Source organism: Paramormyrops kingsleyae, chromosome 1 (genome assembly GCF_048594095.1).
Source record: "Paramormyrops kingsleyae isolate MSU_618 chromosome 1, PKINGS_0.4, whole genome shotgun sequence".
Classification (NCBI taxonomy): Eukaryota; Metazoa; Chordata; class Actinopteri; order Osteoglossiformes; family Mormyridae; genus Paramormyrops; species Paramormyrops kingsleyae.
The window spans coordinates 21,785,818-21,802,630 of record NC_132797.1 but is presented as its reverse complement, the minus strand read 5'-3'; the positions used below and the strand labels follow the sequence as shown (position 1 = coordinate 21,802,630).

General features: G+C 37.6%; 1 protein-coding gene across 1 annotated transcript; it reads left to right on the top strand.

The window, feature by feature from the left end:
- The first annotated feature begins 1,821 nt into the window (after positions 1 to 1,821).
- On the top strand, positions 1,822 to 11,711 carry guk1b (guanylate kinase 1b). The gene is made up of 7 exons (XM_023832847.2): positions 1,822 to 1,933; positions 2,569 to 2,610; positions 9,323 to 9,419; positions 10,021 to 10,159; positions 11,089 to 11,173; positions 11,336 to 11,421; positions 11,676 to 11,711. The coding sequence occupies exons 1-7, from the start codon at positions 1,822 to 1,824 to the stop codon at positions 11,709 to 11,711; spliced, it is 597 nt and encodes a 198-aa protein (XP_023688615.2).
- The last annotated feature ends 5,102 nt before the right edge of the window (positions 11,712 to 16,813 follow it).

The following is a 16,813-nucleotide window of genomic DNA, read 5'->3' as shown; positions in this document are numbered from 1 at the left end:
TTGGCTGAGATGACAGGCGGAGGTCACGACTATTCTAAGCATAGTGAACTGTCAAACTTAGCAAAGCATTCACATTTTAGAGCAGCTACGCTACACACACGCAAACTTCCATTTGCCATTCAGAACAAGGTAAGAAAAATGATAATAGACCTGTGATTACAAATTTGCAGTATTAGTTACCTAGGGTCTGAATTAAATTGAACATTGTGCTCGATAAGTTGATGTTGTAATGTTCTTATTTTTAATTGTTTCTGAAAATATTTTATTTACACATTTTAATATTTGGTAATGTAAATATTTTCGTTTAATGGAATAATTTCTGTTGAAATGATCTGAGTAGCAAAAGACCTTTTATACTATGATAAAAAAATATGATTCAATAACTTTACGATTAACTCCAAGTACAGCATGGATCATTTTTACGCTGATAGAAATTAGCATGTAAAGACACTGAAGATATTGAAATGGTGTGTTTGATTTTGGTTCCATCCCCATATGTATAACCTGAAATTGGTTCCATATTATATATTCCAGCTTCTGTAAAATGCACTAAGTCGTATTTGATTATATTAGATGATCCTGTATGAGTTTAATTTTCAGTGTTGTTATGTTCCAGGTAATTAGAATTTAGAGCACAAAATTTAGGCTGTTTGTACTGGTACATTATATATCTTTGGTAAATATAAACAAATTAAATGGTAAAACCTGCTAAATGTTAAGACAGTTATAAACATGATGCTCAGAAATAATGCAGAATAAATTTGTTGTTCATATAGATCATGTAGCTGGGACTCAGCATGCTTGTGCGGATAGTTATTCCATCAGTGGATTACTCTAAATCTAAGTAGACATCCAACCTCAGTACTGATCCAGGATCTGACTGGGTCATATGTGTTTGACAGAATATCAGTGACTGAGCAATGCAATGTGAAAAGAGATTCCGCAGCCTAATGACTTGTGATATTTTAAAACAGATACGGCTTCAAGGGTAGATGAGCAGTGTGTTCAGAGAAGACTTTCTGTACAGCACTGTTGTTTCTCACTTGAGGCTTTCCTGCTTGATTAGAGTCTGGCCATTCTCCTCTGACCTCTCTCATTAACAAGTTGTTTTCAGCCACAGAATTGCCATCGACCGGATGATTTTTGTTCATGCCATCATTCTCTGTGAGCTTTAGACACTTTAGTGAGAAAAAGGCCGGCAGGGTGGCTGAGATGCCACATCAGACACCACCAATATCTCCACATTCAAGCACAGATCATGTATCTTAGCTATTGTGATGTTGAGCCACACAGCAGTGGAAACTCTTGACCTTATCTGTCTGATCGATGTATTAATTTGCAGCCACATTATTTGCTGTATGGAAGAGCAGGTTGTTAGCATTACTAGGCAGATGCAAAAATGCGAAAATGACCACTGACTGTAAATCCTATTTTGTGGTCCTGAAGTACTGAAGTCTAGTAGTGGACTAGGTCATGGTCATTAAGGTCTAGTTAATCCCATTCATTTATCTTATTTGACTCCATTAAGATGTTTTCTGAGTTGAACGATATGTACATAAACTCACTCGACATTTTCTAAAATTCTTTGTGTATTGCACAGATCCATACATGCAAATTCAAATCTGACTTGCCACTTATAGATCATTTCCAGGGGACAATATAATGCAACATTTTGTGTGTGTGTGTGTCTGTGTGTGTGTGTGTGCGTGTGTGTGCGTGCGTGATCATTCTTTGTAGGTTGATATGAAGCCGTGTTTAAATTTCATAATATCCTGTATCATTTCATTGAATAATTGCTGTCCTACTGCACGTTAACAGGAGATGTCAGGACCAAGGCCTGTGGTGCTAAGTGGACCTTCTGGAGCTGGGAAGAGCACTCTGCTGAAGAGACTCCTCAGGGACTATGAGGGCGTCTTTGGATTTACTGTTTCACGTACGTAAAGACCTGGAGGGCGAATGCTGTTAGGGTCCAGCAGGACTGTCAACCTTGAATTTCTGATGTTATTGACAAGACTCTCATTTTTACCGACATGCCATATTTTTACTGGCACCCTAGTTTTTTAGGTTTTACGGACAGTCAGATTAATTTTTTTTATTTATGTACAGGGTGAATTTAATACGCACTGTCTGTAAATTTGCAAACAGTTGCCAACCTTGGGGTCCATGTACTTCTGAGGTGTTCATAAGCATTGAGGTGAATGGGTTGGGGGGGGGGGGGGGGGGGTTAAAGCATTAATTTACATTATGGTAACCCAGGCGTCTCCTTAACTGAATTCTAGAATGATCTATTCATACCACTTTTGCAAGCTATAGTAGATCTACTTCTACCAGAAGGCTTTTACAGTCTCAACTTTAAGTTTTATTTAAGTTTTTTTTGCATTAAAGACACATAGCTGACCTTTGGTTAGCAACAATTTATAATAAAAAAAATGCATAGACTCCACTGATTTCTTCCTTTGGTTTAAGAACTGCCACAACTGCTGCTGCATTAAATGTTCTGGCAATTATAAAATGATAGACAGGACTGATTTAAAAAAAAATATTATAATTCTTTTTCTTTTATTTTAGATACAACGAGAAGTCCACGACTTGGAGAGGAAGATGGCAAAGGTAGAAATTTGCTGTTGTAACAAAATATTCTACTCCTACACATGCACACATATCATGATTAGGTAAACATTTCAGTCAATGAGTTTTGGAAGATTTCATGGTTTTTATCCAATTAACACAACATTACACCGCAACCACTTTCATTAATCTGTGATGTCTAGAAAATGAAACTTTTAAGATTCTCGTTCAGCAGGACCTTGGGATGGAGGGCAAAAAAAGCTTGTTTGTAGTATTAACATGATGTAATGGTTTTACACAAATATTTAGTAGACTAATATCTGTGGGAAAGCAATTCCATAACTGATGATCCCAGACCTGTACAAAAATATGAGTGTCATCGGAAAACTGTGTCATAGCTAAGCAGTATATGTGTATATCATGGTGCATGATATAGCTTATTTCTAATGTATATGTTTTATAATTAAGAGTTTTTATGTAAGAGTTTTCAAGAACGGCATAAAATTCAGTTTTAACTGATCAGACGTGAAAGTTGTTAGAAGTTTACTACCCCAGGTTATTTTGATCTTTATTCTTCATCTTGTTGTTCTCCAGCATTTGATATTTAAACTAATTGCTTAACCATTTTCATTAAGTTTGCGGAAATGAACTTCCATTAATATCCAGTTATTTAAATATCAGCACTCACATATGCAATACTAGTCAGAAGACTATCAGGTTTTTTCCAGAATTATGTCTATTAACTCTTAATATAACATTATATGATATATTAACTGTGAAAATGAGAGCTAGATAAAATTTTTACAACTGTAAGTTATCACTTGAATTCTCCCCAAGCGAGCTTTGTGAATGGCAATGAAATTGTCCCTGAATCAGGTCGACAACAGTGTGAAATTGATGTCTGAAACTGGCCTCATTGTTGAACTGTCTTTGATATGGGCACCCAGTGGGCGGTGGGCACCCAGTGGGCGGTGGGCACCCAGTGGGCGGTGGGCACCCAGTGGGCGGTGGGCACCCATGGCATGGTTAAAAAAAAAAAAAAAACTCAACACAAGAACATTCCTGTGGGCTTGAAGGACATTGCAGGACCAGCTGAATGGAGAATGTTTGGGTAGATTTAGTTTTCTGTGGCTAAAAAATGAAGGCAATGAAAGATATCTAAAATATTTACTTGTTGATGCATTCCTGTTAGGTACAGCCTTATTCATGAAAGTCCACAACATTAAAACCCATGGAAAGCAGAATATTTTGACCATGGCTACAATTCCTCTGAACTATTGTCTCTGTCTTATTACAAAATACCTAAAATCATTTATTTCCTGTATTACTATATACCTTACACAGTATATTACAGCATTATATGCATCCTCTCAGTATCTACCCCCTATGCTCTTTCCTACCCAGCATTATGTACATACATGATCTGTGTACGTATCAAGATCTACGTTTTCTCTGTATCCTTGTTATGTTACTGCCATGGTCCATATTTCTTTACTCAGGACAGTCTGCTGGGTATGATGCATTGAATTAACCCCAAGTAAGCTATATGAATGGCAATGAAATTGTCCCCGAAATAGGGGGACAACAGTGTCAGACTGATGTCTGAAACTAGCCTCATTGCTGAAATGTCTTTCTATAGCTAGTTAACTAGCATATTTAGGGCAAACTGCAAGAATTTTGTAAGTGCCTATGAATTCTGTACTGTGACTGAGACTATCAAATGGTTTGAAGATCCTATCACCCATGAAGGTGTTTCTCCGCAGAATCAGAAAATAAGTTCATCAGAGTCACAGGTCTGGCATTTAACTGAGCCGGAAAACAGAAGCTCAGCTGAAATCTACTAGATCAGTATTTCCCAACCCAGTCCTTGGGGACCTGCAGACAGTCCACATTTTTGCTCCCTGAGGAAGCAAATATGTGGGCTGTCTGTGAGGGAGCAAAAACACCATCTGTGGGTCCCCGAGGACCAGATTGGGAAACACTGGGCTAGAAGTTTCAACATCAAATATTAAAAAGAAGTTTCATGAAGTACATAAGTCATTGATAATAGAGTACAATAAGAGAAAGAGATTTTCCTGGACAGAGATAAACACAGATTTTGCACAGATACATCATACAGATAAAAGATACCAGAAGATATTGTTGGTGGAGGTAAATAAGTAAAACCCAGTAGTATGAAGTGGATATGGAGGAAATATTGTAAGCTGCTTGCATGAGCTTCATGTGTTTATGTGTGTTTTAATATTTAGTAGAATCATTTCCTCACAGATATTTAGGTCAACATTTCTCCCACATTTCCCCTATCTTTCCATATTCATTATAACTGCATGTTAAGGTCCCATTGTCAGTAACTAATAAGCCTACTTTTTACCTTACAGTGCATGAATATTTATAGTATGTCACTATTAACCTGTCTGATATAATTTTGATACTGTATACGGCTGTGTTTTTCCTTTTGCACTGACTTATTGTAAAAGCAATTGTTTGTTAACTGCTTCTTTAAGAGTTCTTGAACATATAACTATGCTAAATGCTGATTGCTAATAGGAATTAGCAGTATAACATGAGTATACGTGAATCAAAAATTTTCATATTTAATAGGATCATTTCTTCATAGATCAACGTTTCTCCCACATTTTAAACTTTATGTATTGGTTTTAAACAAAAATAAGCCTCACCTTAATAGTACGTTGCTCCATTCAGGAAAGAACACAAGGCAGGACTGTTATTATACATGTTAGACTGAGTGACAGCTTTTTCACCAACATAAGGATACCATACCAGAGTGAAGCAATGATTCTGATAAACACCAGGTTGAAAATCAAGTGTAAGTTTAGCACAAACTTTCTTTTAATTGCTATTTGATGTCCTTCGCAGTGATTCTAGGCCCACTGTAAAGTGCATGACTTCACTTCACAAACCTCAAACTATATTCTTGGGATAAACTTCAATTTTTCATATTTTTTTGCTGTTCTCCCCATAGGCTTGAATTACCTCCCCTTGCTTCTTGGGCCAACATTACTGCCTGTAGCAGACGTCCTACCAGTATCATCTGAAGGTGTACATCCATGTTTGATGTGACGTGTCCTACTGAATTATTATTTTGTATACATTAAAACATGAGTTGTTAAATACACATTTAGATGAAAATATTATAACCTGGTTTTGCTTGTTTTGTATTGTGTTTGATCACACTAGCCATTAGCATTACAACTTGCCCAGTGCCATTTTAAAGTCTTCATAGTAAAACATCTATATTTTTATATTATATACCAGCGATATCTATTAGCCATCAAAGGACAAAGTTTGGTTTTTCAAAATATTTCAATTCAAAGACAAATACAGAGGAATGGTGACATTAAAATAAAGAAACCTGTTGAGGGCAAGGACAGGAAATGCCCACCTGTGTACTTCCTGTTTAATTTTTTTGGGGGGCATATTTGCTAAAAGCAGGTACTAAGGCCAAAGAACATCCATCTGTTTTCCATAACCATGTATCCAGTACAGGGTAGTGGTGAGTCTGGAGTCTATCCCAGGAAGTACAGGCCAGTGGGCACCCTGGATGGGATGCCAGTCCATCACAAGGCACACACTCACAATGCCACTGTAGAGACACCAACTCTTGAGATTCCATTTGGACTGCAGAAAATCGCATGAATACACACATACTGCCAGTGGTGGGAGACAAACCCACAACCCTGGGGGTGTGAGGCTGCAGTGCAAAGCAGTGAGCTGCCAGAATGTCCTGTTAAACCAGCAATGCCTGTAATATATAATCTGTCTTCATTAAAAATGATAATGCAAGTATTTAGATCATGATTACATATTAAAATGTGAGGCAGGTAAGAGGAGAAATAGGGAAAATTAACCATTTATCAATATATCAAGAGTGATGGTGATTCAATATCACCTTATGTTACCTGTGATTTCAGCTCATACAGTACAGTATCATAGCATTAACTATACTGTATGTCATTGTGTGCAAAAGAAGAATGTTGAACACAGAAAATCATGGACTTTGTTAAGCCACTGCTTTGGTAAAACTTTTCCCATTATTTAAATAAAGTAGAGGAAATCAATAACTGAGTATAATACATGATATTCTAATCAAAGCGTCTATATTACATTCACTTGGGTTAGGGTATTCAACTACATTATTATCCTTAAAAAGTGAAAGATTTGACAGAATGGTTCCTCATAAAATCAAAGTCAATTGTTATTGCATTATGCCTGAGGAAACTATTTTGTGCTGTATTTGATCGATGCAAGTTTTTTTACCACAACTTATAGTATGCTACTATGCTACAATTTAGTAGATAACGCCACATTCACATAGTTGTGGTAATAAGAATAAAATTAGATAGAGCTGAATATTTTTAGACTCACCCATCCAGTACAAGGTTTCAGGGAGCCTGGATCGATACTTTACTTTCAGATTTTGTTTTTCGTACACACTTAAGTATAACTTATCAATATTTTAAAATTATCTAAAGAAAATTTGGAAACAATACCCTTTTGAGGTCAAGGCTATATTGTTCAGCATAACTTGATATGTAAATGGTACCTTTAAAAAAAGATGAAACTAAAGGGTCTATTTGCATTGGACAAATTTATTTTGGTACACATACATACAAATATGTTGTATTGCTAATGAGCATGTTTAGGTGTTTAAAAACCTTTTTGTACTGTAGTTGTTGTCAGTGATATAGTCTAGTTTTGTGATGTCCTGTGATATATACAGTTTCTTAGTGACTGTAGTTAGTTTCTGATGGATGTTGAGGAAGGAATCAATTCCTTGACAACAAACAACAAATTTTTTGATGTATAAATTATAAGCCATAGAACATGTAAAACACAAAACAGAAAAAAATAGTCATGCCATCACTCATGTAAAAAAGTGACAGTGCATCAACTCATATCAACTAAAACTGATCATTAGATAAAAGGGAATAGACTGATACTCTCTTTCTACTTACACTAAATTACTAGTAACATCACTTTTAACAAATAAAGCACTCCATATAGAACTCTTTCAGTTCAGTAACATTTTTGAGTTCATGAGATGCTTTTTTCAGACCATTAATAGGGTCCAAAATTAATTAATAGTTTTAAAGACAAAAACAGAATTAATAGTTTCAAAGACAAAAAATAATCCAGGGGCGGATACAGCAGAATTATCTTCAAACTACCAGTATGTTTAATTACTAGTATAATTAACTGACTGTTATACTCTACGAATACAATTTTAGGCAGTTATAACCATGTCTAATTAATGGATAAGGCCTCTGGAGCTGGGGATTGTCTGGGTTGACTGTTATGATGGGAAGTGTGTATCTGGGCTCTTTAGGGATTTGTGACGTGGAGATGCATATCTCGAGGATGGCAGACTGATATCACCGTTTGGCATCCAGTTGTTCCAGAGAGTGGCTGGCCCAACTTTTCCTAATTGTATGAGTTCCAGATCTTCACGCATTCGTCATGTCTGTTAGTTTGAAAAAGATCTGTAAAACACTTTTTGAGTTATTGTGCCAAAGATACGAGTGGCAGTGGTAAACCAGTACCAAAACCATAGGCTTCCCCTGTTGGGGAATATAATGAATTACTGAATGACATGACGTGTATTATTTCTGAATGACATACACCCTGTTGTATTACATTTTACATTAGTAATAATAATAATAAATTTGGGGGTGTATGGCTTTGCAAGTTAGGCTGCTGTGCCTGTGACTGAAAAGTTGCCAGTTCAAATCCCAAGGTTGAAAGGATCATTTCACCGTTGGCTCCCTGAGCGAGGCCCTTAGCCCCTAATTGTTCCAGAGACTGGCTGACGAAGCCTTCTCAGTTGAACGTCACTTTGGATAAGAGTGCTGGCTAAATAAATATAACATTATTATTTTTTTTAACAAATCTCAGATTCTGCTACTTTAGTATAATGTAATATACTACTGTACAACTACTATACTTCCATAACTCACAGAAAGACCTAAAAAATGTCCAAAAATGCTTTAAATCAGACAAAGACATTTTCTGAAGTGCCATAGCTAGGAACAAGTTTTTACAAGGTGCCATACTTAGGAGAGCTGCTGTGCTGTTCACATGAAATTAATTCTACATGACACTGGCTATCAATAGGTAACACTGCCACCTCTCAACACCACAACTGTAGGTTTAAGCAGTAGAGTTAGCATGCCCTCCTTACAGTCATGTGATGACTTTGGTGAACTAGTGTGTCCTTGAGTGGGATATTTAAACCAGACAAAGGGCAAATGCGTTTTCACAGTATTACAGGTAGGAAAAATGGTACAATGAACAGTTGTATTTAATTATTTATTCCTAATTAAATTCAGTGTCAGATGGCTAAAACGCTGAAGGAAATTTTAATTTGAAATGTACTGTACATTGTTTTCTTTTCCCTTATATTTACAGTATTCTTAGTAAGTAATTCACAAAGTCAAATGTAGGAGCCATTACACTGGTGTTGTATTTACTGCCATAGTGGTAATGATGAGAGAAATGATGATTCAAACCCTCAAAGAGATATAAATCTGAAACCCACAATGAGTTTGACGTCTTTAGATCTAAAACCCCCATTCCTCCATTCTATAGAGGTGAGCATTATAAAGAAACCTTATAAAGCTTTAAAATTGGTATTCTCTCGTTCTTAACAACATAATTCCTTGATGATTTGGGGGCTGACGTACTGTTTGTTCAATATTCATCTATTTTTTTCCTCCCAATTTGTTCTTGGATGAAGATTACCATTTTGTGACCAAGGAGACGATGCAGCAGGGAATCGACAATGGCGATTTTATAGAGAATGCAGAGTTCTCAGGAAACATGTACGGAACAAGGTAAATTGTGCACGAATCCTGATCTTTCTCTAAAAACAGCAGCGGCCATGAACTAATCCCATTAAGACTGAAGAGTCACTTTTTTTTTCTTAACTACTCCAGTGAAACACCTTGTTGTATAGCTCCCCAAAACTCATCAAAAGCAGTGAGATAAGTAACTAAATATGCAAGAATAATATTGATGTACAATTTATAAATATACATAACTCAAAATCTCTATTTGAATGGTTTCCACACTGACATGCAAATGTCTTTGTTTTTCATTGCATATGCATGTTCATATACCACTTAAAATAAGTGAGGTACATAAAAGTGAACTATAGCATATGTGCTTTCAATGAATTTCTGAAGCCTAGTGTTTCAGTGATATTGGCATCTTGAAGAGTGTCTCTGCTTTGGGAACATCAAAACGTAATGTAACACAAAGGTTCTGCGGAATCAGAATGCCTAAGCAATACATTTGCTAGTATTGACGAAGGCCTGTTGCAACAATTTTGGTAGATTTGTAATTAGTCAAATTGATTTTGTTGAAGAGCTCTCCCTTTGTTGAGAAAAAAAATGTTTCTTCAGCAGTATAACTAAGTGCTATTTCTTCAAACAGCACATCTGCAGTTGAAGATGTTCAGTCCCAGAACCTTATATGCATTTTGGATGTTGATATACAAGGTGTGAAGAATATTAAGAAGACTGACCTCAACCCTATCTATGTCTCCATCCAGCCTCCATCTATGGAGATCCTTGTAAGCCTCTTATTGATGTCTTAAGAAACTTATAAAAAGTTTTTCTTTTTATTGGAAATATCTAAAATATACAGGGTAGGGATGTACTCCATGTACTGCCAACAATCTGATACATTTAAGATACATATGAATCAACTACTAATGCAATATGATATAATTCACCCCAATTGCAAATCAGTGCGATTTAACACATTTTGCATAAACACAATGCAAATTCAACATGATACGACATTATGCAAAAGAGTATGATGCTATGCAATTCAATGTGGTACAGGATGGAGATCGTGCTCTTGAGAAACAGTTTACAGAGGGGGAATCAATCTACAAAATCACTGGTCAAAAATTATTGGTCACATTGCTAAATAATAAAGGTAAAGCGTTTCTGCTAATAATTACATATTAATAAACCAAATTTTTACCAATGCAAAGATGCTAGAAATGATGCATCTTGAGTTTATCCTAAATTGTATCCTGTGCACACTTTTTTGATCAGGACAATCGCAATGTGAACTTTTAAACCAGTGCACCAATGTTACCATTCCTGATACAGGGTGTAGAAGATACATCAGTATTTTTTATGTCAATATGAACACCTAAATCGTCATTCGAAGTTTCAAAAACAGCGAATGTACAGAGCATTAGGGATACCATCTTAATGTTGTGTCACATTTCATTCATAAGAGGCTTCAGTTCATTAAGTGTTTGGATTCAGCAAGGTGTTGAAAGCATTCCATGAGGAATTTTTCTTAATATCAGTATTAAATATTCATTCATTTAGATTACCTGCACTTTCATAATGCTTTAATAATGCTTTCACGGAACATTTAGCGCACCTTCATAATGCACTCATAGAACATTTGTAAGCAGCATGTAAGTATACCGTAACATTGTAACATATTTTTCTATATTCTTTTTTTTATATGTAAAAGGAAAAGCGTCTCAGAGACAGACACACAGAAACAGAAGAAAGTCTACAGAAGCGTTTGGAAGCCGCTCGGATTGACATGGAACTCAGTGAGGCTATTATTTTTTTTCTAAATTACAGCACAATCTTTTCCTTGTAGACACTATGCTAAGTTATGTTGTATTGTTTTTAAGCTGAAACATATTTGAGATTTAGTATACATGCATGATTTCTGGGAATTGTATTAATTACAGCCATCTTGTAATTTTTAGGTAAGGAACCAGGAATATTTGATGTAATCATCATTAATAATGATTTAGACGAAGCGTATGAGAAGCTGAAGGAGGTTCTTATTGAGGTATGTTTGTAGTCTATTGATTGAATAACTTCATATTTTCTTCTGTTATAATCATGAATGAACCAATGCTCTATGGACAACTAGCAAATATAGCATCAACAGTCTTAAGAATGTAATTGTAAAAGGTCCACCAATTACGAACATCCAACAACTTGCAATCTACTCTCTCTACCATAGATTTCAATGGGCATTGATCTGAAATATTTATGCTCTTCAAAACTTTGTACTAATTTGCCTCTCCGACTGTTTTACAGGAAATAACAAAAGTGCAACAATCCAAGAAGTCATAAGAATTGAAAATCTGAACATCACAACCCACAGGCTTCACCTTGCAAAACAAGCCAAAGCCTTTAATTCCTAACACTGTGTTAAGGAGATTACCCATAACCCAACAGAAGCTGATACAATCCTGCCCACATGTCTTTACCTAGGAGGGGATTGGCTGTTGTCAAATGCAGAGGTGGACATTTCAGGTCCAGAAAGTAAAAATCCAAACCAGGATTTTGTTTCAACCAACCAGTTGAGCATAAAGAGCCACAGTCACAGAGTACTCAACTGGTTGGTTGAAACAAAATCCTGGTTTGGATTTTTACGTTCTGGACCTGAAATGTCCACCTCTGGTCAAATGAGTTTTAGGGTGTAGGGCCCTATGCGTACTATACATATTTAACCAAGATTTCATTGTACGCTAATTCTTAGGTATTACTATGTAAGTGATTTCAATATCTATATATTAGACTAAAGTTCTGCCAAGTAAAAAAGAAAAGTGATCTCTCTGCTATCAGTTTACTGTGCAACTTAACGGAATAGTGAAATAACGCATAAAAGCTGGGCAAGTAGTTATATCATGATCTCAGGGCTGCAGATATTGCAAAGGAAGACAAATATTATAACATTATTCAAAGCTTTTTATCAGTGGGTTCCTATTTCAATGCATTTGGGAGATTATAGGGAAAAACAGTAAAATACTATGGAACAAATAAACACAGATTAACTGTTTCTGCAGATGAAGAAAAATCTACACACAAAACAATAAGAACTTCCTCTCATGTATTTCTCAGGCCTGCAAAAACCAAAGCTTCGGACTGGGTTTCATAAAAGCCATGAAGGAGGATCTATCCACCCAAGAAGTACATGTCTAAAAATGTTTCAGTAATCATTTGTCATGCCTTCTCAAGACTGCAGATTCTCCCACTGGGAATCACCAACAATTCCCCTCATCCCAATGCTAATCAACTCTGATTACATGCACCTGTGCATTTTATTGCATATTGTCTGAGACTAATTAAACCCTCCAGATACTTGCCTTGTTCCAAAGTCTTCTTTCTCATTTTTAAGATTTAGGCTGGCTTTTGGTTTTCTCTTACTTTATTTCTCATGTTTGACTTTGGATTGTCCCGCATTCTTTGTTTGCACCCAGTGATGTAGCTAGATATTCTGGGGGCCCTGACAAAATGTCACCTTGGGCCTAGTTTTATGCATAATTTGCTGCATTCAGAGACCCATGTAAAGTGCTAGGGCCCCTGAATCTGCAGGGTATGCATGCCCCTACTGCGCCCTGCTTTACACCTATGAAGCGGGGTTACTGGCTTATCGGGGTTGCTGGTTGGATTTAAGGTAGTCTGGGCAAAATATAAGTGAACAAATATGAAGTCCATTTAAACTGTGGTACCTTAAATCCGACAGGTTACCCCGATAAGCCAGGAACCCCGCTTTGTAGTACAAGCCACTGATCTAACTGTGCCAGGCTGAACTTACCCTGACACTGGATTGCTGCATTTAGCTTTTGAAATTAAACCCAACAGCTGGATCCTAACTTGTGAATTTCTTGTGTCTATAACACTGTCATAATTGAATTATCGACAATGTTGGTTTTTTTTTAATACACAAGATTTTCCATAGGACCTCACAAAACGCTATGTCAACTCAGTTGATCTAATTTAATAATACTAGTTATTAGTTTTGCAGCATATATTATGCTACTGATTAACCTCAAACTTACAAAAAAAAAGCTGTTGAAACAGTTTTGAGGCTATGAAATACAGGCCACATTGTACTGATGATACAGCGCATACTCAGCACTCTGGCAGTGACCCAGTCTATTTCATCAGGAAGCAATTTCCTTAGCTTACAGTATGTGTAAGAGCTCAATGAGCTCTCAATTACACCTAGAAATTACATTAATCACCAGAACATATCTTGCTAAAATACACTCCGTGAAGGCTGACCTCCAGGCCTGCTCTCACCTGTATGAAGAGCAAGATGTGGCAAAGCGAAAAGGAGAATTTCCCCATGGGAAAATTTAAAGTTTAAAATACGAACCAATCACATTTCCTTCACATTTTCTCTTATTCTCACTTCTCTGGCTCTCGTCTCCCTTACACAGCAACTCCCTTAGATATGCCTGCAGCTTGTCTGTAGAAAAGCTTAAAATGCACTTTGTGTGTCTGCAAGTCTTGTACTTCCCTTGCATCCATAGAATGTGGAGACTCTGTAGCAGATGGTCTCCTCCTGTGAATATTAGATTAATGAAAAAACAAACAAACTACTGCTGTAATTAACCAAGGAATCATAAACACAATTCATATACTGAATATATGAATGATACAGTATATTTGTTTAAATTAAATTTCATTTATTTAAAATGTTACCAGAATATTTTCAGGTGGCTGTTTATACTCCATTTTTTAATATTTCCACTGATTGCCCAGGACACTGAACTCTTGAGTTATTTTTGATGTAGCTAATGGAGCTAAAGGAAGCTTAGAGGCACATAATGATTTTATGCATTTATTTGTGCTCATCACCAAAGCTTGGTGTCCAGAGTCCTCTTCATGCTCTTCATGAAGTTCATGGATCCTTCAGAAAGGCCTGGGTGGAACCTTCTTCCCTTTTTGGATGTTCTGGTCTCTTTCCCATGTCAGAGTGAAAGGGTTTGTCCAGCTTTCTGTGACCCCTGGGTTCAGGGTTATTGGGGGGGCTTGGATCCTATGTCAGAGGGCACAAAGCTGGGCTACATCCTGAATGGGATGTCAGTCCATTGAAGGGCACATACACACAAACAATCATTCATTATGGGTACTTCAGAGACCCCGCAAGGTCTAACTGCATGTTTTTAGACTTTATGATGAAATCTGAATACTCAGAGAAAACCTCCCAGGTAGCATTCCCATATGGGGCCCATATGGGAAAGACATGGGCCATCTGGGCTGGCCCAGCTCACATTTTACCCATGTGGGGCCCATATGGGCAGAATCTGGGCAAACCCATATGGGGCTGAACGATATGGGCCCCATATGGGCAGGATCTGGGTAAACCCATATGGGTGAAATGTGGGCTGAACGATATGGGCCCCTTATGGGCAGGATCTGGGCAACCCCATATGGGTGAAATGTGGGCTGAACGATATGGGCCCCTTATGGGCAGGATCTGGGCAACCCCATATGGGTTAAATGTGGGCTGAACGATGTGGGTCCCATATGGGCAGGATCTGGGCAAACCCATATGGGTTAAATGTGGGCTGAACGATGTGGGTCCCATATGGGCAGGATCTGGGCAACCCCATATGGGTTAAATGTGGGCTGAACGATGTGGGTCCCATATGGGCAGGATCTGGGCAACCCCATATGGGTGAAATTTGGGCTGAACGATATGGGCCCCATATGGGCAGGATCTGGGCAAACCCATATGGGTGAAATGTGGGCTGAACGATATGGGTCCCATATGGGCAGGATCTGGGCAAACCCATATGGGTTAAATGTGGGCTGAACGATATGGGTCCCATATGGGCAGGATCTGGGCAAACCCATATGGGTTAAATGTGGGCTGAACGATATGGGTCCCATATGGGCAGGATCTGGGCAACCCCATATGGGTTAAATGTGGGCTGAACGATATGGGTCCCATATGGGCAGGATCTGGGCAACCCCGTATGGGTTAAATGTGGGCTGAACGATATGGGTCCCATAGGGGCAGGATCTGGGCAACCCCGTATGGGTGAAATGTGGGCTGAACGATATGGGCCCCATATGGGCAGGATCTGGGCAAACCCATATGGGTGAAATGTGGGCTGAACGATATGGGTCCCATATGGGCAGGATCTGGGCAAACCCATATGGGTGAAATGTGGCTGAACGATATGGGTCCCATATGGGCAGGATCTGGGCAAACCCATATGGGTGAAATGTGGCTGAACGCAATATGGGTAACACGTGATTTTGTCTAAAAAATTACTGCTGTTATAATTGTTCTGAACACGCATACAATTGCTTGATTCTTAATATTTAATTAAGTTTCTGAGTGGAAATTTGAAACCCCCAGAATTACACGAGAATTAACGTCCCAAATGTTGAGCTCCGGAATGCGATCTTGAAAAGTTCACACCAGGAATTGATTTATTTGTACCTAGTCTTGATAAGATTGTGGAGAATAAAGGTGGACAGAGTGGAAAATGAAAAATAAACATATGGTTCTGTACTGTGCTTTACTTTTTGGCTTTGTCCTTTACAGTAACTTTTTTGGAGTACTGAATACAGCAATTAATGTTATATATTAGTTATTCTGTTTTTGCAGTCATAAATGTACAGTATACAAATATTTTTGGTAGACGACCATACTCTTTTTACTAGTCTTGCAGTTTCTAACTTACATGCCAGCAACAGTTTTGACTTATATACAAATATTTGACTTGTATAGTGTTTTTTAATTTTTTGCTGTAGTGTGTAATGACCATGTTCATTAGCGTTTATTTAACCGACTGGCTTGATGTGTGATCTGAAAGCAGTGTTTGCTTTTGAGCAAAGATAATAGTTTTCAGAAGATTGTTTGATTTTGCAAGACGAGTGTAAGGTATTGTGAGTTCAGCTTGAATTTTAGGATTTGTGCTTATAGTGGTTTGAGAAAAAGAGAGGAGATTTTAGGAAATGTGTTTTAGCAATTCAGGAAAACTGTAAAATGTCAAGGCATGTCAGACGACTTTGAAAGTGGGTGATAGGCCTCAGACTTGATCCAGAGGGTTACAGTAAATACTTATTATTCTGTTTCTTTTATGGTCCTCTTTTTGTATCTGCTACTATGACAAAAAAAATCCCAGTCTATCTACCTAGTGCTGCTTCATTATTCCATCCTCTTTGTGCAATGTACAGTACTGTCAGCAAAACAGCATGATACTACCACCACCATGCTTGACCGTTGGTTCAGTGTTCTTAAGTTAGGAAAACAACCTCACCCTAACCCCTTCAAACATATCTCTTTTCATTGTGGCCAAGCAGAGATGACACATTCACACGTCATTGTCTCTGCCCCCCCAGCTCCCCCGTGAATGTGCAGTCACACGTCATTGTGACTGCTCCCCCATCCCCCATCCCCCGTCCCCCCCCCAGGGCGCATTTTA